Source organism: Phascolarctos cinereus, unplaced genomic scaffold (genome assembly GCF_003287225.1).
Source record: "Phascolarctos cinereus isolate Bilbo 61053 unplaced genomic scaffold, phaCin_HiC Scaffold_726;HRSCAF=1367, whole genome shotgun sequence".
NCBI lineage: Eukaryota > Metazoa > Chordata > Mammalia > Diprotodontia > Phascolarctidae > Phascolarctos > Phascolarctos cinereus.
In genome coordinates this window covers 125,200,354-125,227,995 of record NW_027556098.1, presented here as the reverse complement: position 1 = coordinate 125,227,995, position 27,642 = coordinate 125,200,354, and the positions used below count along the sequence as shown (strand labels likewise).

The window sequence follows — 27,642 nt, the reverse complement described above, 5'->3', positions numbered from 1 at the left end:
CTGTCGATGTATTGGCTTTCATTCTTGCTACCACCTGGACAGCCCACCTCCACTTCTGGTATAATAATAACAACAACAGTTATGCAGCTAGCAACTACTATGTGCCAGGCATTGTGCAAAGAATTTTACAAATACTATCTCATTTGATCCTCACAACAACCATAGACCATAGGTACCATTTTGATCCTTAGTTTATAGCTGAGGAAACTGAAGCAAACAGAAGTTAAGTGACTTGTCTGAGGTCACATAGCTAGTATGTGTCTGAGGCTGAATTTAAAGTCAAGTCTTCCTGATTCTAGTCCTCAATAATGGAATTTAAGCCATTTTTCATATGCAAGCCCTGCATTATAACTGATAATACATTGCAACTTGCTTACTTCTACTTACATATGCATCTAGGTGGGGCTTTTCTCTTCATTACCTGTTGGGTTACTTCGATATGTCATTCTTTCAGAGTTATAGTGTTCTGTGAGCCTCAGCAGCATAGCATCACCAGAAGAATGTTAGTGTTAGAAAAGATGAAAGCTTTTGTGCTTGCAAACAGTTTGGTATCCTTAAGAGAAAATGCCACACAACTTCCCAAATGTGATCCAGCCTAATCTTTGCCTAGTACTACAATTGCTGACAAGTTTTACCACTTAGCAGAGCAAAAACTCCCTAATTTCAACATCACACTGTCTACAAAATGGTCTGCAAAGCAGTACAAGAAGTAAATAATTAAAGTACTTATTAAAGTATCCAGCTGTTGGGGAATCTCCGTGTACCATAAATGCTTAAAACCTATGAAAAGTAAATAAACTACCTATTATAAGTTCTTCAAAGAAGGGAAAATATAATGCAAGCCAACATAGAGAAAGGAAATAATTCAGACTTTCATCCATCCAATAAACATTTATTAAGCGTATTCTGTGTGCAGATCCCTGCTCTGGGTGTTGAAAAATATAAAAATGTAAACAAGATGTGATTCCTGCCCTCAAAGAGCTTACAGTCTGGTCAGAAAGATGCACCTGTGATGGATGGAAGAGCAAGAATATAAGCTGCTATCCTGAACCATTTAACCCTTTCCTGGACACTTGTCAAGTTCCCACCATCACCAGGACCTGTTCCAAGTCCTCATAGCATTTCATTTCAAAAAGGTCCTTCCAAATGGTTCTCTCAGCTTTTATGCACCCACAATAGTGGCAATCACCATTCCCTTTTCAATGAAAAGAAGTTTTAAAGATAATACCAATGACTGGAAATTAATAAATTGTGACCAACATATTTCAATACCTGAAAAGACCAAATGGATGTCAATATATCCATAGCTACCATTCAAGCAGCTCCTGTATTGGTCAAGGGTAGGGAATGTCTATGAAAGGACACAACTCTCCAGGATTCATGGTAAGAGCATTTATGAAGGTAGTTAAGTAGAAGAAGATCCCTTTGCCAGTTTTTGCTTGGCTAGCATGTAAGTCAACATATCACTAGCATGTCAGAATGCTGTTTCATAAAATCATATGGTCATATAGTCCAATCCCATCATTTTACAGATGAGAAAACTGAGGCCCAGAGAATGAAAGTAACTTGCCCATATTCACATAGTTTCTTAGCAGCAGAATCAGGACTAGAGCCCAGATCTTCCAATCTCTAGTCCAACAAACCTCCCATGATACCAGGATATCTCTGGTAAGAGTCTTCCTGAAGCTATTTCTGTCTACAGCTAGTTCCAAGCAAATAGACCACAGGTTATCTATCCTTGGTTCTCTTGTTTACTTTTCTAAAAGTGAAGCCCTCTTCTCTGGCTGCTTCTGGTGTCCTGCTGATCTGTATTTCAGCCAGAGTCCTCTATAAAGCCTCTTGGATCCATGAACGAAAAAGCTCTTCTGGATAGATCACCCGTGCAACGATATCACAGGGTTCAATGTCTTCCTTTTTACAGCTTATTAACTTCTGAGGTGAATCTGTTATTTTCTGGAAGGGAAAACATTTTAAAGTGAACATTCATTAGCATTAATGAATTTTCTTCCAGGATAAAGTCACAACTGTGTCATTAGCTATGGGTAATTCTCAGAGAGAGACCTAAATTGAGAGTCCCCCATAAGGTCCATCTTGATCTACTAATTAATCTTCAGGGCTTACCTGGTTAATCTTTAAACTGCTTCCTGCTATCATGCCTCCTTTCCCACTTGTGCACACATTGGTGTTACCCAAATCATGCCCTTGTACCTACAGTATCAATCATACTGCAGCTACTCAGATCAGGAACCAAAAGTCAAACACCATCTGGCTCTGCTTCAGTTGTCACCCAAATGGAACTAGATGCTGACAAAGAGCGCTCAGTACTGATTCACTCAAAATCAATGAATCAGTCCGTCAATAAACATTTATTAAGCACTGGCTATGTACCAGCTACTGTGCTAAGCAAAATGGATACACAAAAAGGCAAAAGATAGCCCCTGCTCTCAAGAAGCTCACTTCTAACGGGAGAAACAACATGCAAACAGCTATGCACAGACAAGATAGACACATGGTAAGTCAGAGATAAATTTTAGTGGGAAGGCAATTAAAGGAAAGCATGAGAGGGGCATTGGGAAAGTCTTCTTGCACAAGGTAAACTTTTACCCGGAACCTGAAAAAAGTCATGGAAACCAGGAGATGGAGATGAGGAAGGAGAGCATTGAAGGATAGCCAGTGAAAATAGACAGTCAGGAGACAAGAGTGTTTTGTTCTAGCCTCAGCAATGCCACTAGATAGCAGATCACATGGAGAAAGGGGTAAGGTGTAAAAAGCCTGGCAAGGTGCAAGGAGAGAAGAACCAGATTATGATATAATATGATATAACAAGATGTTAGGACTAGAAAGGACCTTAGAAAATTGCTAATTCAACCTCCATTTTACAGGTGAGGGAACTGAGATACAGAAAGAGGAAGAAACATCCAAAGGCAGTAAGTGGAAGAACAGGGATTGGAACATAGCACCCTTTCTGCTGCACCCCATGTTCTCCTACTCTCGCTAGTCAGTTAGTACAATGGAGAGTCAGACTTTGCACTCAGGTAAGTCTTTACACCTTTAAAGACCTCTCTCTTCATTTGTAAAATGAGGAGTTTTAGACTAGATGTTCCCCAAGCTCCTTTCTAACCCCAGCAATCTTTTCCTAAATCAAAATTTCAGCTCACCAGCAGCTACCTAGGTACTTGAATTATTGCTCTCTGATTACTTCACATCCTAGGGAGACAGTGAAATAAAAGAAAAGGGAACTTCTTTATAAACTACAATCTTCTCTTATTTCCAAGCTCCAAGTAATTAGCAATCATTCAAACAAAGCAAGGCAAGAGGGAATAATTAGGGGCCCACAGGCTCACCACCCACAATCAAACAGCAGAAAATCATGACCAATAACCAAACAATTCTCTAGGTAAAAGAAAAGAAATATAAGAAATAGTACCATGGCATCATGTCATTATCTAGCATCAGATAACATGGAGTCCCACAAACATCTTTTTTCCCTACTGTCTGTGTGTGTGCAGGCTGACTCATAACATACATGTGCCTCAAACGTATGTTCCAGATGAAACCAAGTCCCTGCCCCATTGTAAAGAAAAAATAAATAAATAAATACCAATGTGTCTGGAAGGACAACAACAGGACAGCAAGAGTATCGAAGCAACTGGCTCGTTTTCCAGATGAATAGAGGCAGACCTACTAGAAACAGTACAAAACCAGCAGAGGAGACCAGGACAATAGTCAGCAAAGGGAATTCGTCTAGAAACAGAAACAAAAGACAGGTTTTTTTCATCAGAGCTTACTGAAGACATTTCCTGTTCCAAGCCCGGAACATTCTACAATTCAAGCAGCAGCAGTAGTAACTAAGACTGTTGGCGAAGGCCACTTTTATTCATGGGTGGGGCAGACAATTACCTATACAGAATAAATCGAGATGTCTCTGAGACTGGAATTCCACTTCAAATTCCACTTCAAATCATTCCTTTGACTTAAGGAATAGTTTACAGGGGGCAGCTAGGTGGCACAACAGAGTGCCAAACTCAGTCAAATCAACCAATCAAAACTTTAAGTCAGGAAGACTCCTCTTCCTGAGTTCAAATCTGGTCTCAGACACTTACTAGCTGTGTGACCCTGGGCAAGTCACTTTACTTTGCCTCAGTCTCCCCACCTGTCAAATGAGCTGGAGAAGGAAATGGCAAACCACTCCAGTATCTTTGCCAAGAAGACCCCAAAGGAGGTCACAGAGAGTTGGACATGACTGAACAACAATAAATACTTTACAGAAAGTCTTACTAAAATTCAATGTTAAAGGGGAGGGATAACATAAGCTACCAAGGATCGTCAATATTTGTATGTGGGTTAGTTTTTCATTTTAACAGAGAGCCTGATAAAATGGTAACACAGGATAGAAACTCCATTAGAAGGGAAGGGAGAGGTGCTAGGTGCTGCCAGCAAGAACAGAGCTAAGTGGCGTGACAGTGTAGGTGTCCTGGTCATCCTGGGAAGGCACATAAAGAGTTCCCCTTTATCAGATGCCTTCAAACAATGGAGTATCATGTGATAGGGAATTCTTTTTTCAAGAATGGGTTGGATGGAATGGGTCCTTCCAACTTTCAAATTCTGTGAAAGCCACTAGAAACCTTGTAAGGTCATTGATTTGTATTATAGAAAAAACAAATTTCTGAATTCAGAGCAAAAGAAAAAAAAAGATGAAGATCTGTTATGAACCTTGCAAATCAACGCAATGCAAAGAACACAAACGGTCTGAGTGCCTTGAGCTCTTTTCTGTTACTATCACTAACTACCTTTATATAATGTGGGGCTTGTCATTTCCCCTTCAAGAGCTCAGTTTCCCCATATGGAAAATGGGAAGGCTACACTAGATGAGCTAGACCTAAGATAACAGCTTTAGAAAAACCAACTAGGTGATGCAATGGACACCAGTCCTGGAGTTAGGAGGACCTGAGTTCAAATCTGGCCTCAGACACTTACTAGCTGTGTCACCCTGGGAAGTCATTTAACCCCAATTGCCTAAAAAAAAAAAAAGATTTTTTAAAAAAGATAATAGATTTAGAGCTGGGCGCTCTAAATGGTATGCTGGAACTAGCTCAAATGAGCTCATAAGAGCCAATTATTAAAATTTTCATGTTAGAATTTATACCTCAGAAGTTGGCAAATTATAAATCGGGTCTTGATTTATTGTTTTATTGATTGTCTAGATAGGCTTGAGAAAGTGTTGGAGAAAATGTTAATGCAGATTAAATGTAAAAGTACCTTGAGTGTACTTTTTTTTTTAAGAGCCAGATGTTAAACATTTGCTAGCACATCCCTGACTGGAAGGGACAATAAATGCCATCTAGTTCAGTCCCCTCATTTTACTGATAAAGAATCTGGGCCCATTTATTTGTCCAAAATCCCACAAGCACTTAACTGGCAGAGCTAGGATTCAAACCCAATTGCTCTGACTCCAATTCCAGAATTCTCTCTACTGCGCCACTTTGCCTCTGCTCCTTCCAGCTCTGATTTTTTGTGAAATAAACCAACATGGAAAGCCTCACCATGTAGCTAAATATACCCAGTCACTCTTTCCACTGATTGGCATTTGTCCAAAAGTTTGACCAATAAAACTGGTGGCTTCTGCTTCCTTAAATGTCACAGGATCTCATTGAGATGAAATTGCTAGAGAGATCCTTTCAAATAATGACCACCTCAGTACCTACTATCCAACCTCGTTTTTAACCAGGTCACCTCACAAAGACTACATTCGATAAGCATGAAGCCAGACTACAGAGCCAGCCACAGCGAGTAGCAGTGACCAGCTGCTTAGCGTTGCCTCATCCTGAAAGTTCCACCCAATGATTTAGCATAATGGTAAAGTTACTCAGTCTTCTCTGGCTTTCTCAAATGAAATGAAATGAATTTTCCTCCTCAAAGTTTCCTAGAACACTTTGTCAAAATCTCTCCTTTGCCCTCATCACAATCTACCTTGAATTATAATCATCTGAATACATGTCATAACCTTCCTATTAGAATGTAAGTTCCTTGACAGCAAGAACTGCTTCATTTTTTTAAATCTTCATATCCCTAGCATCTAACACAGTGACTTGGACATAGTTGGAACCTTAGAAATGGTGAATTTGAATTTGATCAGCAAAATTAGTCTGACCTGGGCTATGGAAAGAGAAAAATAAATGTGGTTAGATTATTCCTAAAACACACATCCAGAAAAGACAGCCACTCATCTCAGTCAAGTGGTGACATTTTTTACCTTGTGCTCTGATACATTCCACCTGGTTGAAGGTACTGCTTCTCTCAATAACTTCCACGATGGTCTGAGCTTTCACGCAGTACTCAGCTCCTGCCTCCATCGTCTCCAGATGTACTAGACTGCCACCTTCCCTCACAATCTTGTAGAGTTCTTTCTAGAAATTTGTAGTGAATATAATTATATTCTGAGGGGGGAATGGCCTCATTTCTATTCTAGGAATATTGGGGAAAAGGAAAGATTTTATTGACTTGCTTTCAAAGGACCCACTAAATAACATTCTAACTCTATCATAGAGTGGGCTTAGGCAAAAGACTGATTTTTAGTGGTTATAAAGCCATGAGAAAACATTTGGGTGCCCTGGTCAATAAGCTTCCGTGTGTATTTTAACGGAAAGTACTGGGCTTGAAGTCAGAATACCTTGATTCAGGTACTGACTCTATTGCTAAAAGGGCTACGTGAACATGAGTGACTCATATTGACTTGATGAGCTCCAGTTTCCTAATCTGCAAAATGAGAGGTCAGACTAGATCATTTACCAGATACCTAATTGCCTCTAATATTCGGATTCTAACAACAATGTAAAGAAAAACAAGCATTGAAAGACTGAAGAATTCTTTTTTTTTTTAGGGCAATTGGGGTTAAGGGACTTGCCCAGGGTCACACAGTTAGTGTCAAGTGTTTGGTCTGAGGCCGGATTTGAACTCAGGTCCTCCTGACTTCAGGGCCGGTGCTCTATCCGCTCACCACCTAGCTTAAGACTTAAGAATTCTGATCAGTGTAAATATATGTTATAGGCTGTTCATTTCATTTTCACAATGGAGGAAAAAAAAGAGACCGTGGCTAGGGATAGGGTTCTAAAACAATAAGAAGAAAACAAAAAGAAAGCCAGAAGGAATCACCAATAGAACGGCTTTGAAAGTTACATATCGAATTTATTACATACTTGGAGGGACAAGCAAGCTGTACATAATATCCATTCACAGTTTCACATACATATATAAATGCATATTATAAAGTGTCCCTCCTTGTTCTCTCCCCACCTCCACTCCTGCCAATTGTACCCTGGGCAATTGTCTATTTTGACTACCCCTAGCCTCAGCTCAGATGGCTACCAGTAGGAAAGATTCTGACAAAAAGCTGTTGCTTGAAGTCAGCTAAGTGTCACAGTGGATAGGGCACTGGAGCTGGAATCAGGAAGACCTGAGTTCAAATTTGGCCTCAGGCATTTCCTAGCTGTGTGATCTTAGATAAGTCAATTAAACTGTGTGCCTCAGTTTCCTCACTTATAAATATATAATATAAATATAACAGCACCTGCTTCACAGGGCTGTTCTGAGGATCAAATGAGACAGTATTTGCAAAGTGCTTAGCACAATGCCTGGCACAAAGTAAAGCCTTCAATAAATGTTTGTTTTCTCTTCCCATCCCCTCCATTACCCCTTAAGATTGTAAGCTCCTTGAGGGTAGGGACTGTCTTTTGCCTCTTTTTGTATACCTAGAGTTTAGCATAATACCTGGCACATAGTAGACACTTAATAAATGCTTACTAATATATAGTTCACGTGAAAAAGAGAGCCAAGGGAAGGAAGGTGATGGAAAGGATGCTAGATTTCCAAGTATAAAGGACCTTAGAGGGGCAGCTAGGTGGTGTCGTGGATAGAGCTCTGGCCTTGGAGTCAGGAGGACCTGAGTTCAAGTCTGGCCTCAGACACTTGACATTTAGATTTACTAGCTGTGTGACCTTGGGCAAGTCACTTAACCCCAATTGCCTCACAAAAAAGAAAAGGACCTTAGAGACCATTTAATACAACCCTCTCATCTTATAGAAAAGCTAAGAGTCTTGCCATGAGTCATAGAGGTAGAAAGTATCTGAGACAAGACTGAAATACAAACCTTCCTGACCTGAAGTCCAATGTTCTATCTATTACACTAGGCTGAGGAAGAAAGGGTTATGGGACTTCCCATCCAGGAAGAGCTCTGTTTCAAAGAAATGTAGATTGCTTGCATGTGTTCTCATCACACATTTCCTGAAACATGTAATTCACATTACCAATACCCTCATGGGGTTCTGACCAACTCATTCACGTGCCAGATTGTAACAGTGAGTACTTAAGACCAGCCATTTTCAGCAAGCTAGGTTTTCTCTTCATTTTTTGGCTTCATCCCTCCTACAGGGGCTTCTCCTGGCCTGGCTTACTGGTTCCCCCAGTCAGTGTCTGACCCTCCCAAGTCAGAACCCCCCCAATACACACATTTAGGACTTCTCTCAGAGTTGGTAATCTGTAACCCAATTTTAGCACTCTAGTAGACAGTCAAGTTGCAATGCTAAGCTTCTCTCCCTTTAGTATCTTAATTATCATAATAAGATCTGTTTTCTAAAGGCCTGCTTGTTTTCCCACCTTTTCCCCAGCATACGCCCTATATCAGTTTTCACCTGTGGGTATAGATGCCCCACCTCCAGGTACACGTTGGCAGATCGAGGCATTTATAAGCCAATTTCAATAAGATGACAAAGATTGGGAAGTGTTTTACCATGTACACAACTTGTTAGGGCACAGTCACTGCAAAGTAAAACCAATGAATAATAAAAAACTAGATCAAGAAATGGCAGAGTTCAACAGCAGCTGGTAGTTAAGGATGAGACAGTGTCATTCCTCCCCTCTTCACAATCCCAAGAGATTTTGTGCTGACTCTATTGACCAAAAATAGATCCCTAATTGAAAGGCTAGACCACTCCAGTAATAAATGCTACACTTCAATTTCTACAAATATTCATTTCATTCATTTTTTTTTTTGCACTGCGTGCTGCCAGCTAGGCAAAGGGGACCTCACAAAAATATACCTCACGGAAGGGGTCAGCCTAAGGTCCTGGCAAACCAAGCAGTAGCATAGATCAAGGTACACTGTGTCCGAGAGTGCCAGTAATATCTTGCCTTAAAGAAATGATATGCTCAAAAATTCATTCTTCTGGCCAAGGACCAACCTCTCCAGCAGCCCTTCACAGAGTAATGGATTTCAAAACTTTTAATACAGAGGCATATTCAGTCTCTGAGCCAATATACCCTTTTGTCTTGAGTTTTTTTTCATTTTGAATGATTTAAGATTTCATTGATTTGGTCTTCTCTACATCTTGTCATCCTACATAACCTCTGTCCATGTTTTACTATGAATGCTCAGTAAGAGCTACTCAGCATACTGAAGGCCTGGTTTGCAGTTTGTTGTTTATTATTATTGCTTCTGGGTTGTTGTTGTTGGGTTTTTTTTAATACCTGAAGAGTATCTTGTGGGGTCATCTATCAGAGTCTGCCTTATCATGTTGCATTAGCACCATCCCCAGCCCATTGCAAATGATGATGGTGGTAATAATAATAACAATAATAATAATAATAGAATTCATATAGTACTTTGAGGTTTGTTTGCAAAGCACTTTACAAACATTATGCCATTTTATCCTCAAAACAATTCTGAGAGGTAGGTGCTATTATTTGGGTAACTAGGTGGCACAGTGGATGCAGTGGTGGGCCAGAAGTCAGGACACTCATCTTCCTGAGTTCAAATCTGGCCTCAGATACTTACTAGCTATATGACCTTGACCCTAGACAAGTCAGTTAACCCTATTTGCCTCAGTTTCCTCATCTGTAAAATGAGCAGGATACGGAAATGGCAAACCACTCTGATATCCTTGCCAAGAAAAACCCAAATGGGGTCAGGAAGTGTTGAACATGACTAAACAAGTGTTATCGTTATCCCCATTTTACAGATGAGGAAATTGAAGCAAACAGAAGTCAAGCAACTTATTCCAAGTCACAAAGCTAGTAAGTGTCTGAGGCCACATCTTGAACTCAGCTCTGAGTGATTCCACAGACTTTAGGACTCAAAGACAAGAAGACTATCTCCTGTCCTGATGAGCTGCATGAATGAGGTAAAACCCTCCAGAACAGGTCTTGTTCCAGGTCTGCTCCCTTTCAAATAGGACCGATTTCCTAAGATATTGGTAGAAACAGAGAATGTCAAACTGAGCAGAATGGCAAAGGCCTTCCTTAGGTCAAATATAGTAAGTCTTACCTGAGAATTGGGGCTCTTCTTCCAATAAGTAACATTGAATTCAAAATATGGCCCCATGTCCTCAAATTCCACTATTAGATGATATCCATCCTTGCTAATTTTCATTCTGGGAGAGGTGAGGACAGCTGTGGAAATTTAAAACAAAGAGTGAGTGATAGTTTTCCCTCCTCCAGGAACAATTTTAAGTTTTTTGGAAGGGTGGGAGAAAAGGAATGAATCCAGACAGGTTTAATTTCCCAGGAAATATCAGTGTACAATGTCCTTAGTGGTAATAGTGAAGGTTACATATGTAGAGCATGTGCCTGGGAGGAGTGTCTTCATACCTCTTGTATCTTAACAAAATTAGCTCATTAGTAAAGTATGAACTCACAGAAGGTGGTATAGACCCATTGACCCTTTAATACTATATTGATAATGACTGATTGATTGATAGCCAATTCAAAAATAACTGGGCTATATATATTTTGCTTTGCCTGAATATCCATATTTGTTATGAGTTTTGTTTCTCTCTCTCTCTCTCTCTCATTGGGGAAAAGGGAGAGGAGAAGAGGCTTGTTAATTGAAAAAAAAATTTAAGGGAGAGCAGAAACAGATAGAGAGAATCAGAGCTGGTAGAGATGCAAAGACTGAAAAGCTGTTTAGAGAGATGATGGCCGAGTTCCCTGGAGTGGAAGCCTGTGCATGTCTGAGATCCCAGAGATGGTAATAAGAAAGCCACAGTGCAGTAGCCATTAGCAGAAGTAGATCAGCAGAGAAATGCCTAAACCCACTGGCAAATTTTTAGGGCAACAGAGGAATTCCTAGATAAAGCTGGCTAGACATCACAGGAGCTACAACCAAGGAGCACCAAGGGACAGCGCTATCATGAAGAAGAGCCAACTTAAACTTTGCGTTTTACAGATCTTAGGAGTCATACAGACAATGCAGGTCCATATCGACTCCAAGTCTCTATCAACCCCAAGAAATCCCAGGATAGGTACCTAGGGGAGGTGGAGGCCTAACAGAAGGGAAAAGGGGTTGGCTATCCTATTGGTTTTAATTTTTACTTACCACTTCACTAATGTGAAAATATGTTTAATAGGAATGTAAATGTAAAGCCTATATCAGATTGTTTGCTGTCTTGGGGGGGGGGAGGAAGGGGGAGAAAAATTTTCAACTCAAAAGCATATGGAAGTGATTGTTGATAAATCAAAATAAATTAATAAATTTTTTTTAAAAAGGGTTGACTAGATGGTTAGGGTGTGAATACACAATAGTCCCTATCTTAAATATCTTTTATTTACCTTTGCATCAAAGAAAAACAAAGTTTATTTGTCTTAAAGGCTCTCTCAGAGGACAGGCATTTTTAATGACTCTAATTATGTGAAGTTTTTGTATTGTTTTTGCTAACAGATATTAAAACACTACCTCCAGCTATACAAAAAAGATTTAGTCTAGATTTGTTGGGTTGCCTCTTGGCCCTTCTTTAATTCTTTCCAGAATGAATAGCCTACATTCTGACAATACTTTAAGGTAATTCAACATTGTATCTGTTGCCCAACTCAGGTCACTATGACCAGCTCACCTTGAAATCTCTGCTCCCTTTCTCCACCCCATCCCTCTCTGGTTGAGAAGGAGGTGCAGAAAAAGCCCCTGGCACAAAGTTTGGAAATAATATTAGTTTCAGAGGGTTTTAGTCTACAGAGGAGGTCCCAGTTCTAAGGGCCTTCCTTTCTCCACAAAACTTTAAAATGCAAATAGGATTCATAAGATTCTTCAAGCCCTCCAGCAAGCTATGATTGCCAAGCCTGGATGTTGACCCCTCAGTTGAATTTAGCAATCAAATACACACAGGTTTTCTTTCTCTCTCACATTTTCTCTAGCAAAACAAAAATTCAAGAAGCTACTAAACTTATCTTTTATCTGACCTTTGAATTTTCGTTAAAAAAAGAAAAGAACGAGTAGGCAAAAGTTTGAATGTAAAAGCAACTCAGAAAATAATCTTATCACTTATTGTTTTGAGTAATAAAACAGTAGGAAAAAAGGAGAGCAGAGCAGATTCATAGAGAAGCATCTGGGACAGTGGTTTCTCCTTCAAGTCAGGTGTCAGTCACTCTGCTCAATTTTCCTAATAAATTTAGCTGCAAACAGTGGTATGCTAGTACATATCTAACAGTGGCTTTCCAGAAGAAAAAAAAAGTATGAGGAAAGACTTTTAAGTTTAATGTGCATTATTAACAATTTCTCTGTCACTTTCTTAAGTCTAGGCAATCAACAAAATAATTTTTAAAAATGATTTGTAGAATTTGCTCATTTCTGAAGGTGGTAATTAAAAATCTGACAATAAAGGGAGCCCGTGAGAGGGGGCTCCAGTGCACCCCAGGGAGAGGCTCCAACTGCTAAGGGTATTCAGTATCCCAACAGTTAACCAGCTACCACTACCTTTAACCTAATAGCTATATATACCTAACAGCTCCCTCTCCCAACTCTCCTTTCCTCCCTCTCCAGACTTTTTCAAACACCTACTGTACTTGAAGTTCTGCAATCCAATTGAACTTTTTCTTTCTTTCTCTCTCTCTCTCTCTCTCTCTCTCTCTCTCTCTCTCTCTCTCTCAGCAATTGGGGTTAAGTGACTTGTCTAGGGTCTCACTGCTATTAAGTGTTTGAGGCTGGATTTGTACTCTGGTCCTCCTGACTCCAGGGGCAGTTATCTAACCATTCCACCATCTAGTTGCCCCCAGTCCAGATCCTCTTGAAGAGAGTCCTCTCTTCTCAACTGAAACAAGTACATTTAAGGCAGATAGGTGGTGCAGTGGATAGAGCACCTGCCCTGGAGTCAGGAGGATGTGAGACCAATTCCTGCCTCAGACACATAATACTCACTAGCTGTGTGACTCTGGGAAAGTCACTTAACCCCGACTGCCTCACCAAAAAAAAAAAAAAGAAAAGAAAAAAAAGGAAATAAGTACATCTTCCCAGGTCTTAAACCACTTAAGCTCCGTAAGAGTCAGACAGTTCAACCTTGCCAGAAGAGCCATTATACATCTATTATCTCATTTCAGTCAATTGACAAACATGCATTAAGCATCTAGTACTTGCCAGGATGAGGAGAGTACCAGTAACTCTTCAGAAGTGGTTTCAGAAGTTGTTATATATTAATGAGAAAGGGTGAGAGGAATACAATTGAAAGAATTAATTTGTGAATGAATGAATGAACTTATTATGTGCCACGCACTTTGCTAAGCACAGCGGGTACAAATCCAAAGTATAAAAATAAGATAGCTCCTAAGCTCAAGAGGCTTAGATTTTAATAGGAGATAACCCCAATAAGAGAGGGGTGGTGAGGGAAAGGTACTTTGGTTTATAAAGAATGCCACAGAGATAGTGAGAGGAGCCATAAGGGAGAAAAATGATGCAGCCTTGCCAGTAATGGCATCATTAATAAGATTATGGTTCCAGAGCCAGGAGAGGAAGCCAGTGAGAATATGGAGAGGAGAGAGATATAGTGAAGCATAGATGGATATATTTGGGGGTTTTGTTGTTTTTTTTTGTTGTTTTGGGGCAATTGGGATTAAGTGACTTGCCCAGGGTCACACAACTAGTAAGTGTGTCAAGTGTTTGGTCTGAGGCCAGATTTGAACTCAGGTCCTCCTGACTTCAAGGCCAGTGCTCTATCCACTGCACCACCTAGCTGTCCCCATAGATGGATATATTTGACTAGGTAAGGTACTCACCAGGCAGGATTGCATGGGCTCCAGGGCATGGATTAGCAATACATGTATAATACATGTATTATGTATTTTTCTTTTACTACCCCCAAGCTTTGGAAGCTATGACTAGAGAATCTGTGGGCACCATTGCTGAAGCTCCAAGGTGAAATAGATAGATTAAGGTAGATCGATCATAGATAGATAACCATGATGATGATGATGAAGATAAATGGTAAATAAATAGATGAAAGATGGAACAAATTAATGAAAAGAATTTACTTACTTGAGTTGCGATTGAAAAGCTCTTTCAGGGTGCTCCAGGATGAACTCTGAGAGCCCAGTATTGCCTTGACTCGAAAGTTATAAGCTACAGTGGCCGTGATGTCATCTGTAACATTACATTCTGGGGTACTAATGGAAGAACACCAACTGCTGGGGATCCAGGTGGAACTAGTATAATATCTTTCATATTCCCTGAGTAAAAGATAGAAAAGCATGCAGTAAGATTTATTAATAAGACACAACATGTTATCTGAGATCTGGGAAAAAATCATCAGAACCCACCATTTTATTTTTTTTTAAATTAATTTATTTTGAATTATCAACAATCACTTCCATAAACTTTTGAGTTTTAAATTTTTCTCCCTCTCCCTCCCCAAGATGGCACCTAATCTGATATAGGCTATACACATACATTCTTATTAAACCTATTTTCACATTAGTGATGTTGTAAGGAAGAATTAGAACCAATAGAAGGAACCATCAGAAAGAGGAAACAAAACACAACAGAAGAAAAAAAAATAGCAAATAGTATGCTTTGATCTGTATTCAAACTCTATAGTTCTTTCTTTGGATATAGATAGCATTTTCCATCACAAGGCCTTTGGAGATGTCTTAGATCCTTGTATTGCTAAGAAGGGTTATGTCTATCAATATTAGTCATCACACAATGTGGTTGTTATCGTGTACAACGTTCTCCTGGTTCTGCTCACTTCACTCAGCATCAGACCATACAAGTCTTTCCAGGTTTTACCGAAGTCAGCCTGCTCATCATTTCTTATAGCACAATAGCATTCCATTACATTCATATACCACAACTCGTTCAGCCATTCCCCAATTTCCAATTCTTTGCCACCACAAAAAGAGCTGCTGTAAATATTTTTGTACATGTGGGTCCTTTTCCCATTTGTATGATCTCTTTGGAATACAGCCCTAGAAGTGCTATTGCTGGGTCATAGAGTATTCACATTTTTATAGCCCTTTGGGCATAGTTCCAAATTGCTCTCTAAAATGGTTGGATCATTTCACAACTCCACCAATAATGCATTAGTGTTCCAATGTTCCACATCTTCTCCAACATTTATCATTTTCCTGTTTTGTAAGTTGGCCAGTCTCATAGGTATGATGTGAGAACCCACCATTTTCACTAATCTACGCAGTTTTCATGAGACCTGCCTTTCTTAGTCCTCCCAGACGCTCATGTCTTTTTCCCTTTCTGGTTACTTTCCATCTCCTCTCTAGATATCCTATCACAGTACCTGGTACATAATAGGTGCTGTATAAATGCTAGTTATTATCATTATTATTACTGATTATTATCTTGTTAATTGCAATTGTCTCCTACTTTAGATCAGGAGAGTTCCTTAATGGATGAGACTGCTGTGCCTTTGTCTTCATTGCAATCCAAGTACTTAGCACAATGCTTGGTATTGTAAGCATTTAATAACTGTTTTTTAATAAATGAAATGCCCGTAACTAACCAGGGGCATCACCTCTCCTCAGCTACTTCTACTTTCTCCTTTGATATCTGTATCACTATATCAACAGAGGGACAGCAAGGTGGCCCAGTGGATAGAGTGCTGGGCCTGGAGTCAAGAAGACCTGAGTTCAAATCCAACCTCAGCTGCTTACTAGCTGTGTGACCCTGAGCAAGTCAGTTAACCTTGTTTGCCTCAGTTTCCTCATCTGTAAAATGAGCTGGAGAAGGAAATGGCAAACCACTTAAGTATCTTTGCCAAGAAAACTCTAAATGGGGTCATGAAGATTTGGACTCACCTGAAAAATGAACAACAAATACCAAGAGAATATTCACAAATCAGGCAATCACTGAGTGAATGCCCGGCACACACCTAGAACTCCCCGAAAGGCATAAATTGCAACAAAAAGCTAAATAAGGCATCAGAGAAGGCAGAGATAAGATTTATCTCTATCTGTTATCAGGCTATCCAGGTGCCTTCAAACTAACACCGAGTTTTCAGCCAATGAGCCCAAACTAAATCTGAAACCTCATATTTACACGGAGTAGATTTATCATCCCTTCCCTTGCTCTGCTGATGTCAGTCTGTCAATGTTCAAAAGCTACAGGGCTAAGGTTGCCCATACTGAGAACAAGGTAGACTGCAAATGCCATAGAATCATGGATCTACAACCGTTTTGGAGAACAACTTGGAACTATGCCCAAAGGGCTATAAAAATGTGCATACCCTTTGACCCAGCAATAGCACTTCTAGGGCTATATCCCAAAGAGATCATACAAATGGGAAAAGGACCCACATGTACAAAAATATTCATAGCAGCTCTTTTTGTGGTGGCAAAGAATTGGAAATTGAGAGGATGCCCATCAATTGGGGAATAGCTGAGCAAGTTGTGGTATATGAATGTAATGGAATACTATTGTACTATAAGAAGTGATAAACAGGCTGACTTCAGAAAAACCTGGAAAGACTTCTATGGTCTGATGCTGAGTAAAGTGAGCAGAACCAAGAGAACTTTGTACACAATAACAGCCACGTTGTGCGATGACTAATATTGATAAACTTAACCCTTCTCAGCAATACAAGGATCTAAGACATCCTCAGAGGCTTCATGATGGAAAATGCTATCCACATCCAAAGAAAGAACTGTGGAAGTTCAATCGTTATCATTTTTTTTTCTCTTTTGTTGAGTTTTGGTTCCTCTTTCTAATGGTCCTCCTATTGGTTTTAATTTTTACTTACCACTTCACTAATATGAAAATATGTTTAATAGGAATGTAAATGTATAGCCTATATGAGATTGTGAGCCGTCTTGGGGAGGGTGGTGGGGAAGAAGGGGGAGAAAAATTTTAAACTCAAAAGCATATGGAAGTGATTGTTGATAAATCAAAATAAATTTTAAAAATTTAAAAGAAAGAGTCATGGATCTAAAAACTTGAGGGACTTTGTTGTCACTCTTGTTCAGTCATGTCTGACTCTTCATCAAACCATTCTGGGTTTTCTTAGCAAAGATAATGAAGCAGTTTGCCATTTCCTTCTCCAGGTCATTTTACAGGTAAGGAAACTGAGGCAAACAGGGTTAAGTGACTTGCCCAGGGTCACAAAGAATCTAAGGCTGGATTTGAACTCAGGTCTTCCTGACTCCAGGCCCAGCACTCTATCCACTGTGCCACCTAGTCCCCTAGGTACTTCAAAGGTCATCTAATCTAGCCCCTCATTTTACCATTGAGAAAACTAAGACCCAGTGTAGTTAAGTGACTTGCACATGTAGTGAGTTACAGAGGCAAGATTAAAACATACATCTTCTAAGTATAAATTCAATGTTTTGTGGTGGGTTTTCCCACTATGTCAAGGTGCTTCCAAAACTCCAGGAGAGAGTGTGGGGCATAATGTGTTGCAAAGGTCTTCATAGGGAGAAAGATACCATCTAAGTGATGTTTTTTTTCAGTGAGGCAATGAGGGTTAAGTGACTTGTCTAGGGACACACAGCTAGTGTAAAGCATCTGAGGCCAAGTCCTCCTGACTCCAGGGCTGGTGCTCTATTCACTGTGCCATTTAGCTGCCCCTCATCTAAGTGATTTCTAAAGGAAAAACATCGATCAAAAAACAACAACTTACCCCTGGTACTCAACTGAATAATTCACCGTTTCTCCAGGGATTGTCACTGGGCTCCAAGTCAAGATGTGCTTCATGTTAGTAGAATGTACAGAAAGGTCTGGAGGGGCTGGCAGATGGACAGCTTCATCTAGGATTGGCAGACAGACAGAGATATGTTTAGAGCCCTAGATTTAATGTCAGATGACCTGGATTCAGATCCTGACTTTGCTTCTTGCTATATGACTTTGGGTAAGCCTCTTTTAGCCTCCATTTCCATATTTGTAAAATAAGAGGTTTGGATTACATCATCTCAAAGAGCCCTTGAGGTTCTACATCCTATGATTTACCAGGATTTAACTAAATACGAAGAATTCAAAGTATGTCTAAACATAGAGTCACGGACTCTCTGGGCCAGAAACAATCTCTAAAGCACATTTAAATCATCTCCCTATCTTCTTGTTCAGTCGTGTCTGTCTCTTCGTGACTGCATTTGGAGTTTTCTTGGCAAAGATACTGAAGTGATTTGCCCTTTCCTTCTCCAGCTCATTCTACAGATGAGGAAACTGAGGCAAACAGGGTTAAGTGACTTGCCCAGGGCCACACAGCTAGTAAGTGTCTGAGGCCAGAGGAAGATGAGTCTTCCTGACTTCAGGCCTGGCACTCTATCCAATGCATCATCTGCCCCTACAACAATCTGTAGACAATGAATGAACTGGTAATGAGTGACCTGAACCAAGAGGCCAGGATTTCTCCTGGTTCTGCTCTCTTTACTTTGCATCAGTTCATATAAGTCTTTCCAGGTTTTTCTAAAATCATCCTGCTTGTCATTTACTATAGCACAATGATTTTCCATCACAATCATATACCACAGCTTGTTTAGCCATTCCCCAATTGATGGGCACTCCTTTGATGTCTAATTCTTAGCCACCACAAAAAGAGTTGCTATAAACATTTTTGTACAAATAGGTCCTTTTCCCTGTTTGCTTTTCTCTAACCCATAGTGATTTAGAGCATTTTTTCATATGACTATAGGTAGCTTTGATTTCTTTGTCTGGAAACTGCCTGTTCACATCCTTTGACCATTTTTCAATTGGGGAATGACTTGTATATTTATAAATTTGATTAGCTGTCTATGTATTTCAGGAATTAGGCCTGTATCAAAAATACTTGCTGCAAATTTTTTTTTCCTATTTTCTGCTTTCCTTTTAATTTTGGTTGCATTGATTTTGTTGGTGCAAAACCTGTTTGTTTGGTTGGGGGGCCTTTTGTAATCATAATTATCTATTTTACATTTTGTAATACTCTCTGTATTTTTTTTGGTCCTAAATTCTTCCTTTATCTATAGATCTGACAAATAATGTGTGTATATTTTTAAATAACTAAAATGTACGTACCCTTTGACCCAGAGATGCCACTGCTAGGCATTTACCCCTCGAAGGTCAAAGACAGAGATAAAAGTCCCACATACACTAATATTTATAGTAGCATTTTTGTAATAACAAAGACCTAGAAATAAAGTAGGTACCCATTGGTTTGGGAATTACTAAATAAATTGTTTTAATTGAATGTAATTGACTATTACTGTGTTTTGAGAAATGACAACTATAAAGAATTCAGAAAAGCATATGAAGATTAATATGAATTCATAAAGAGTGAAATACACAGAACCAAGAAGTTGCTACACATAATAACTACAATTGTAAACAGAACAACAAAAAAAACTGAATGCTGACCAAACTTGACCCCAGAAAAGAGCTAAGAGAGTATAATTCCCTTCCTTTTTTGCAAAAGTAGAAGACTATGCTTGTGAAATATTGTATATATTGTCAGACACAATTAAGATTGTTTGGTATTACTGAATTGCTTTTTTTCTTTGTTCTTTTTATTTGTAAGAAGGAAGAGCTCAATGGGTAAGACTAGAGGAGACATTCAGAAATGGAAATTATGGAAAAAGTAAAATACATCAATAATTTTTTTTAATTTTAAAGGTCTAGAATTTTGCCAGGAATCAAAGTCCAGCTCATTGTTCTATAGTTCATAGACTCTACTCTTTTCCTTTTTATTTTTTTTAAACAGAACATTTGACTTTTTCTAGTCCTCTGACTTCTTTCCCATTATCTGCAGTCTTTTCAAGACTGTAGACAGTGGCTTAGTAATGACATCAGCCAATTCTTTCAGTACTTAAGACATAATTAATCCAGGATTGGAGACATGAACACACATCAATGATAGCTAGGTCCTCTCTCCCTTTCTCATTTGTCTTGAGTTACAACTCTGTGCTAGTATTTTTGTTCTCTCTCTCCCAATTCAAAGACCATGCTTTCTGGCAGAGGGAAAAAGAATAAAAATAGGAATGGAGAAGTTCAGTCTTTTCAACATTATTTGTCATTATCATGTCATACATTCCCAAAGAGTAGCCTTATCACTTCTTTGGTCTTCCCCTTAACCCTAGAACAGCTTTTTTCAAAATCCTTTTGGATAGTGCATACCCAAAGTAGCCATCACCATTAATCTAAGCTCATTCTGAGCTCTAGGGACCCTGACAGGAGCAGGTCACCTTTCTGCATTCATACTTGGTTCCCTGCCCTTATTTCCAACTTCTGTCGATTCGGTTTTTAAACCTGAGTCGGTCAATGATTTCTTGTAAGTCTCCCTATTCTTTCTCATTGGAGTTGTTTCTATCTGTATCTTCAGAATTTCCTTCTTGAGAACTACACTTTCGTCAAAATGGGAAAGACCAGTATCTTGGATTTAGGAGATTTCAGTTCTAGCACAGGTTCTGTTACTTCTCCTCTATGGAACTCAGTTTTTTCTAGTCCTAACATTGTGTCACCATATCTATCCAAATATGTGGCCTTTGATCCTTTATGCTAACAAACATTCCAATAATTTGACCTCACAGGTCATTTTCTTCCACCTTAATATCCTTTCCATGAAATGCTATTAAAACCCTCTCCCACTTCAAGAACAATGTGTCATAAAAAAAAAAGTACTGCATTTGGAATCAAAAGCTCTGAGTTCAAATCCTGAATCTGGTATTAGCAATATCTGTTGGCTTGTGCAAGTTGTTGGGGGGTTTTCCCTTTCTGAGCCTCAATTTCCTCTGTAAAAATCGTAAAAATCTGCCTAGAGTCTATCTAGATGACACAGTAGATAGGAGCACCAGGGCTGGAGTCAGGAAAACCTGAGTTCAAATCAGGCCTCAAACATTTAATAGCTGTGGCCCTGGGCAAAGCATTTCACTTCTGTCTTCCTCAATTTCCTCATCTATAAAATGGAATAATAATAGCACCTACCTCCTAGTGTTGTGATGAGGATAAAATATTTGTAAAGAATAAACCTTACAGAGCTATGTAAATGTCAGCTATTACTATTCTTAATTAACATATATTAATAAATTTCATTTAATAAAATTATGTATATTATTAATAATAGCAGTTAATAATAATGAGATTGGACTAAATGATTTCCAGTGTCTCTTCCAGCTCTAAACTCTATGACTACCTTTTGGTATATGCTATGCGTTAAAGTCACCAAGTCTTTACTTTCACTTTCAGATTTCTTTCTTTCATTTATAAATCTGATCTTCGCCCCTCCATAGTTTACAGTGCAAGCAATACATCATCCCAGGCTGATGTCTAATATTTCAACTGCCCAAATTTTGGTTGTTTAAAAAAATCCCATTCCAATATGATTCACTTCCCTTACTAATAAGGTCTTTCAATTGATTCCTTCATATGTACAAAATATTTTCCTCTTTATAATCAGCCTCATTTCTTATACTCAAATCCCATTTAGTTCACCTTATTTCAGAATCCTGTTGGCTATTGCTTCTAGCTTTCTGTGTCCTCATGTGATTTGTAATACATGCTTCAAATTTCAGTTGTGTTTTACCCAAATTTGTCAGAATTTAGTTAGTCCCCCAGGGCTTCCTCTTGTGTTTTGCTTCTTAACCCTTCTCTTTCTATTCCTTTCATCTGTTTCAAGTTCTGTGCTTTCCTTTCTCCCATATTGCCTTTTTTTTTTAACTCAGAACTTTTGTTCAGTCATTTTTGAGTCATGTTCAACTCTTCACGACCTCATTTGGGGTTTTCTTGGCAAACAGAGTCTTTTGTCATTTCCTTCTCCAGCTCATTTTACAGATGAGGAAGCTGAGGCAAACAAGTGACTTGTCCAAGGTCACACAGCTAGTAAGTGTCTGAGTTCAGATTTGAACTCAGAAAGATGAGTCTTCCTGAAGCCAGGCCTGGCATTCTATCTATTGTGCCATCTAGCTGCCTAGAACTCAATGCAAGAACAAAAAAGCATTGAAGAAGGCGAGCATTCCAAGTCAGGGGCCATGCTGAGCAGATTGCCACAGCTATGCCAAGAAAGTGTTGGAGCAAGGTTGGGCACAGACCAAATCCAAGGAACTGTGCCTGACTTCCCATGGCATATTGAAAAACACAAACAAGAGTGTGGGAGCTGCTAGTGGCTGACCAGGGTCATACAGACCCAACAGAAGTTGAAAAGAGGCATAAAACAGAATGCTGCATTATCTTAAGATCTATGATTCCACTCATGATGCAAGAACTGCATTAAGTGGCTGTGCATTTGTAACCAAACCTGTGGGGAGGAATGTGGTGCTCCCCAGCAAGGACTTGCCCAATTGCTTGAAGTACTCAAAGAGGAGTCCTTTCTGTGTTCCTTGCTGTCTGAAATGGCCCCTTTCTATTACATTGAATGCATTTGTTAGCTTGAGTGATTGCAGGGAAACCAAGAACCCTTTCAGAGACACAAGTCACAGTATGATGTTCCCAAAGGAGACTTACACTGAGACGTGAGCCATGGAGATTATTAGAGAGATCAAACAGGAATGTGCTGATGCCATCTCCTAAGGACTTGAACTGATTGTTAAATTTTTCAGTGTGAGCATTTACACCTCAGAAAACAGGAAACTACAAATCAGGGCTTGACTTTTGCTGCTGTTGATTATCTACACTCAAGAAAATGATGGAGAAAATTATATAAGCAGATTACATTTAAAAGTGTGTCACATGTACATTTTTTTCAGAGAGCCAGTTGTCAAACATTTACCACCACTGTCCCCCAAAACTTAACTCAATCTGTCATGTCAGAGGAAAGGTCTAAACACAAATTACACTGAAAATCATTATAACTCTCATTTATAAAGTGCTAACGGTTTAGAAATAATTTCCTCACAAAAAAGCTTGTGATATATGTATATAGGTAGCAAAAGTCTTATCCCCATTTTATGTATGAGAAAATAGATTTAGAAAGGCGATATACCTATAGTCTTACAACTAATAAATATTACAGTCTCTCATTTTAAACTCAAGTCTGCTGATTTCAAAATTCAACGGCCTTTCCTCTATACCACACTGTTTTCCAAAACCACACTACCGCCTTACTCTGAACAGGTAGCTCCCTGAATTCAGTTAGACGGGTCTTATTATGACTACACCAACCATTCCATTTTTCTTTTGAACCTGACTTAGTTCTTCTTATTTCACTCTTATTATGACTTTCCTGGGTAATTTTATTTTGTACTTACATTTCCTAATCAAACTCTAATCTGTCATTTTTATCAATACTGTGAATAAATATATCACAATTTCTCTTTAAACAAGTTGCAAAATCCCCTATATTAACTACCTGATTCTTAAAGAAATGGATGTAGCCTGTGGTCTTGGCTCTGAAGGAATCATCTCCACAAAGATGCTCTAACACTAATAATTCTTTTTCTTCTCATCCTAAACAATAACAGCAACAGTAGATAGAGCACTGGGCCTTCAGTCAGGCAGACCTGAGTTCAAATCCAGCTTCAGACACTTACTGGCTGTATGACCCTGGCCAAGTCCCTTAACCTCTGTCTGCCTCAGTTTTATCAACTGTAAAATGGGGATCCTAATAGTACCTACCTCCTAAGATTGTTATGAAGATCAAATGAGATAACATTTATAAAGTTCTTAGCACCGGATCTAACATATAATGGGTATTTAAAAATGCTTATTTCCTTCCTGTTTTCCTTCCTTCTTTTTAATTCTTCCAAAATAAACTCATTTTTCTCTGCTGACCTAAAGCTGATGATAAATTACTTACATTCTAGGATTTAAGGTCCCAGATTTAGAAGTGGAAAGAAACTTAGAAGTCATCAAGTTCAACCTCTTCACTTTATACATAAAGGTCAGAGATGTAAAGTGACATCCTCTCTGTCACCCAGGTAGTAAAGTGACAAAGTCAAGTCCTCCAATTCCAAATCACAGCACCATTCTGCCTTCCCTGGATTATTACAAATGCATACTTAGTCATTCACTGTAAATGAATTGATAATAAAATATATTTACTATGTTTTTACTATGTCCTTTGATAATGAATACTATGAGAATTTAGTGTTAGTAGAATTGTTGAGGCCCCTAGTGAACAGATATGAAAGCATATAGCCACAGCATCAGTGATTCTCTTCAGTCAAGTAGCTTCATAGCATCTGTGTAGCACCCCAAAGTAGTGACACTTCAGGGGCAGACAGATCAGGAAAGATCTTGAAAGCAAAAGTTTTGTTCAAATTTAAGTTGTAGGCACTTCAATGGGCCAAAGGAAATGGACCAACTAGAACGTACTCGATTTCTCCAAAAGACCAATTATAGTGCCAGTGGGCAGCCAATAACATGAATGATCGAAACACCAAATATGATGACAACACTGAGGTACAATGCTGCATAGGATCTCTAATGCCAGATAAAATAATTTGTTAATGTTTTTAAAGGACTAACCATTGTGGGGCATTTAAAGGAATGGAAGATGGAGCATTTGCCTTCAGGGAATTTGTACTTTATTTGGGAAGAGAAAACAATGATTCATTAAAAAGTTGAATGAGGTGAGAGAGTTCACAGAACAGGATGTAGATATAGATGATAAGTGTTACAAAGCCTTATCCCTGGTAGGAAACATGGTATCACAGAAAGAGTGGAAAGCCCTGAGTTTTGGTCCATCTCTGCTGTTAATTAGCTGCATTACCTTGGGCAACCATTTCCTTGTCTTAAAAAATGAGGGATTGGACTAGATGACCTCCAAGTGCCCTTTCCAGATTTATGAGTCTTAGGTTCCATGGCTTATATATTGTCATATGCTTAAAGGAAAGGTTTATTACAGTTTCAGAAATTATAAACTTTCTAATTGAAGAAGCTGAGAGTGTTTAAATATACATATATGTATATACATACATACACACATGTATATATATGTGTGTGTGTGTGTGTGTGTGTGTGTGTACTGAATTCCTGCCTCCACTAATACTATATTTCTTGAGTCCTCCTTCACAAAATCAACCAACCAAGAAATACGTATTGAACATATATTCTGTGTAAAATACCAAAGAAATAAAGGTGTTCCCAGAAGGAGTTTATAATCTGGGTGAACAGATACATGAAACTTTGTCTGTAATAAAGGAAAAGGCACTGAATTTAGTTGGAGTCAGGAAACTAGGGTTTGAATCTTCATTTTAGCACTTATTAGATGTATGACCCTGTCTGACTTACCTTTGCCCTCTCTGAGTCTCTGTGTGGTAATGGTAATAATGTACTACCTGCCTCAGAGGATTGCTGTGAGATAAGCATAAATGCCACTTAAAATGCCATAGAAATACGATGCATTATTAATACTAAGCTAGCATTCAATAAGGAGGCAGCTAAGTGGCTCACTGCACAAGGCTCTGGGCCTGGAGTCAGGAAGACCTGAGTTCAAATTCAACCTCAGACACTTACCAGCTATGTGACCCTGGACAAGTTGTTTAACCTCTGTTTGCTTTAACCCACTAGGGAAGGAAATGGCAAACCAGTACCTTTGCCAAGAAAACCCCACTGACAGCATGGTACATGAGATCACAAAGAGTTGAACGTGAATGAACAACTGAGCAATAGTGTGCGATACAATGTAATTTATATCATATTGCATATAATATGTATGAATTTAACATTATTCATATAGATCAGAACTGCTATAGAAGTTTAGAAGACAGAGAATTTGTGAAGACTGAAGCAGTCAGAGAAAGTTTCATGGAGAAGAATGTACTTGAACTATGCAATGAAGGATTCAGAGGGTAAAAAGGAAGTAAGGAAACATTCTAGGCAATGAGTGATACAAGCAGAGATAAGAAAGGGGAAATAATACTCCATGTGCTCAGAGCTGTGAGGAGCCTGGTTCGACATTTCATTTGGATAAATAAGGTTGACTAGATATAGCACTGGGCCAGATTGTGGATGATCCTGGAGAGTTTAGCCTGGATGTCACAGTCAACAAAGAGCCACTGTTCATTTTGAATAAGGATACAGCAGGATAAAATGATATTTAAATTCTCAGAAAAAAAGAAACATGGTCTAAAGTTACAAATGGTACCATTTCTGAACTACTGTCCCATACAAACCCTGACTGTCCTTATTTCAAAAGAAATAAACATACACTGTTATAGGTTCAAGTCAACACTTAAAAGGCAGATTTGGAGAAAGAAACCCCTCTGAAGCAAGTTGTGACATGAAAACGAATCTAAGGCAATTGAGGCTAGGATTTCAGAATAATGAAACAAGCAGTAACAAGCAAACTGGAGCATGGCAAGACAGTCTGTAGCAAACTCTGCTGGCTGAGAAAATTTCTTTCATCTAAAAGTGCTTTTTTTAAAGTGTGATATTCTTTCCTCTTGCTTTTTATGAAAAGATTAGAATTTATATAGGAAATAATTTCTTATGAGTTTTGGAACTAGTTTCATGCTAGTTGTCCCTTCCCATGTAGGGTTATATCGAAGCGAGAATTTATAAACCCATAACAAATTCTTCTTCTTGAAGCACACATGGAAGGAAGCCTCCAGAGCATATACATTTTAAGATTTAGAAACTGGAAAACAAGAAGAAAAAAAGAAGCAAAACTTGATAGGATTCCTTCAGCCTTTGGAGCTCCTGATGTATGTCACAAGCATCTTCTTCTTTGATCACTCTTACCTTTCTATCTTGCTAGCTGAAAGTTGGAAGATGGACAGAATTCTAAATTAAAAGCATTTACCTTTTGGGGTATTTTGTGTTGTTGTTATTTTTAAAACATAGACACAAGATTTTTTTGGATACCTCCAAGCAAGCATTCAAACCCAAGGAAAGGTATTTCTCCCTGTTTCTCCCCACCTCCTACCCCCACCCCCATCCTCAGGCCCCAAATAACTATTAAGTTACCTGTGAACAAAGTTGGAATCAAGGTACAGAGAAGCCATACAACCAGGTTAGCCGATGCTTCTTTCAGAACCATTCTGTGGGTCCAAGCTTAGCTTGGCTCTGAATGGTCATTTCCCAAATAAAGTGTCTTGTCTTGCTTAGCCATTATTGGTACAATGTACAGATTTCTGGAATAAAGCTTGGAATTTTGGTGGTGGCCAAATTGTTCCGTAAAGAAAAGATCAGACTGGTGTAACAAGACAACGCACTACCCCTCCTATTTGTTAGTCATCCAGTCACATTTCATTAAGGGGAGTGGCTAGAAGGAGTTCCAGACCAACTCCGCTCAAGCTTGTTTGATGAATTCCATACCTGCAGTTCAGCCAGAGACATCTCAAGTTGTAACTTTTATACATAAAGGCTTTTTATATTATGAATTTCCCCTGAGAGATATCGTCTAGAGCAATTTCTGACACTACACCTGGTATGCTTTTTCCTTTCCAGCTGCATGTAATGGAAATAGGTTATACTTTCTCATTTATTCTAATAACCACAACCAATCATATTTAAAGTAAAAAAAAACGTGAGTT

At 38.9% G+C, this 27,642-nt stretch overlaps 1 protein-coding gene across 1 annotated transcript; it reads right to left on the bottom strand.

Annotated features, from left to right (window-relative positions):
* Nucleotides 1-904: 904 nt before the first annotated feature.
* Nucleotides 905-27,287, bottom strand: IL20RB (interleukin 20 receptor subunit beta). Its single transcript, XM_020986150.1, has 7 exons — nt 27,074-27,287; nt 17,880-18,006; nt 14,291-14,481; nt 10,319-10,443; nt 6,254-6,407; nt 3,602-3,744; nt 905-1,953 (listed from the first exon to the last, which is right to left on the bottom strand). The coding sequence occupies exons 1-7, from the start codon at nt 27,144-27,146 to the stop codon at nt 1,828-1,830; spliced, it is 939 nt and encodes a 312-aa protein (XP_020841809.1). The 5' UTR covers nt 27,147-27,287; the 3' UTR covers nt 905-1,827.
* Nucleotides 27,288-27,642: the final 355 nt, after the last annotated feature.

Coding starts and splice junctions, on each gene's coding strand:
- IL20RB (XM_020986150.1), bottom strand. CDS start 27,146: ATGGTTCTGAAAGAAGCATCGGCTAACCTGGTTGTATGGCTTCTCTGT. Junction 6,408..10,318: donor AGAAGAGCCCCAATTCTCAG/GTAAGACTTACT, acceptor ACAAATTTCTAG/AAAGAACTCTACAAGATTGT. Junction 3,745..6,253: donor GGAATGTATCAGAGCACAAG/GTAAAAAATGTC, acceptor TTCTGTTTCTAG/ACGAATTCCCTTTGCTGACT.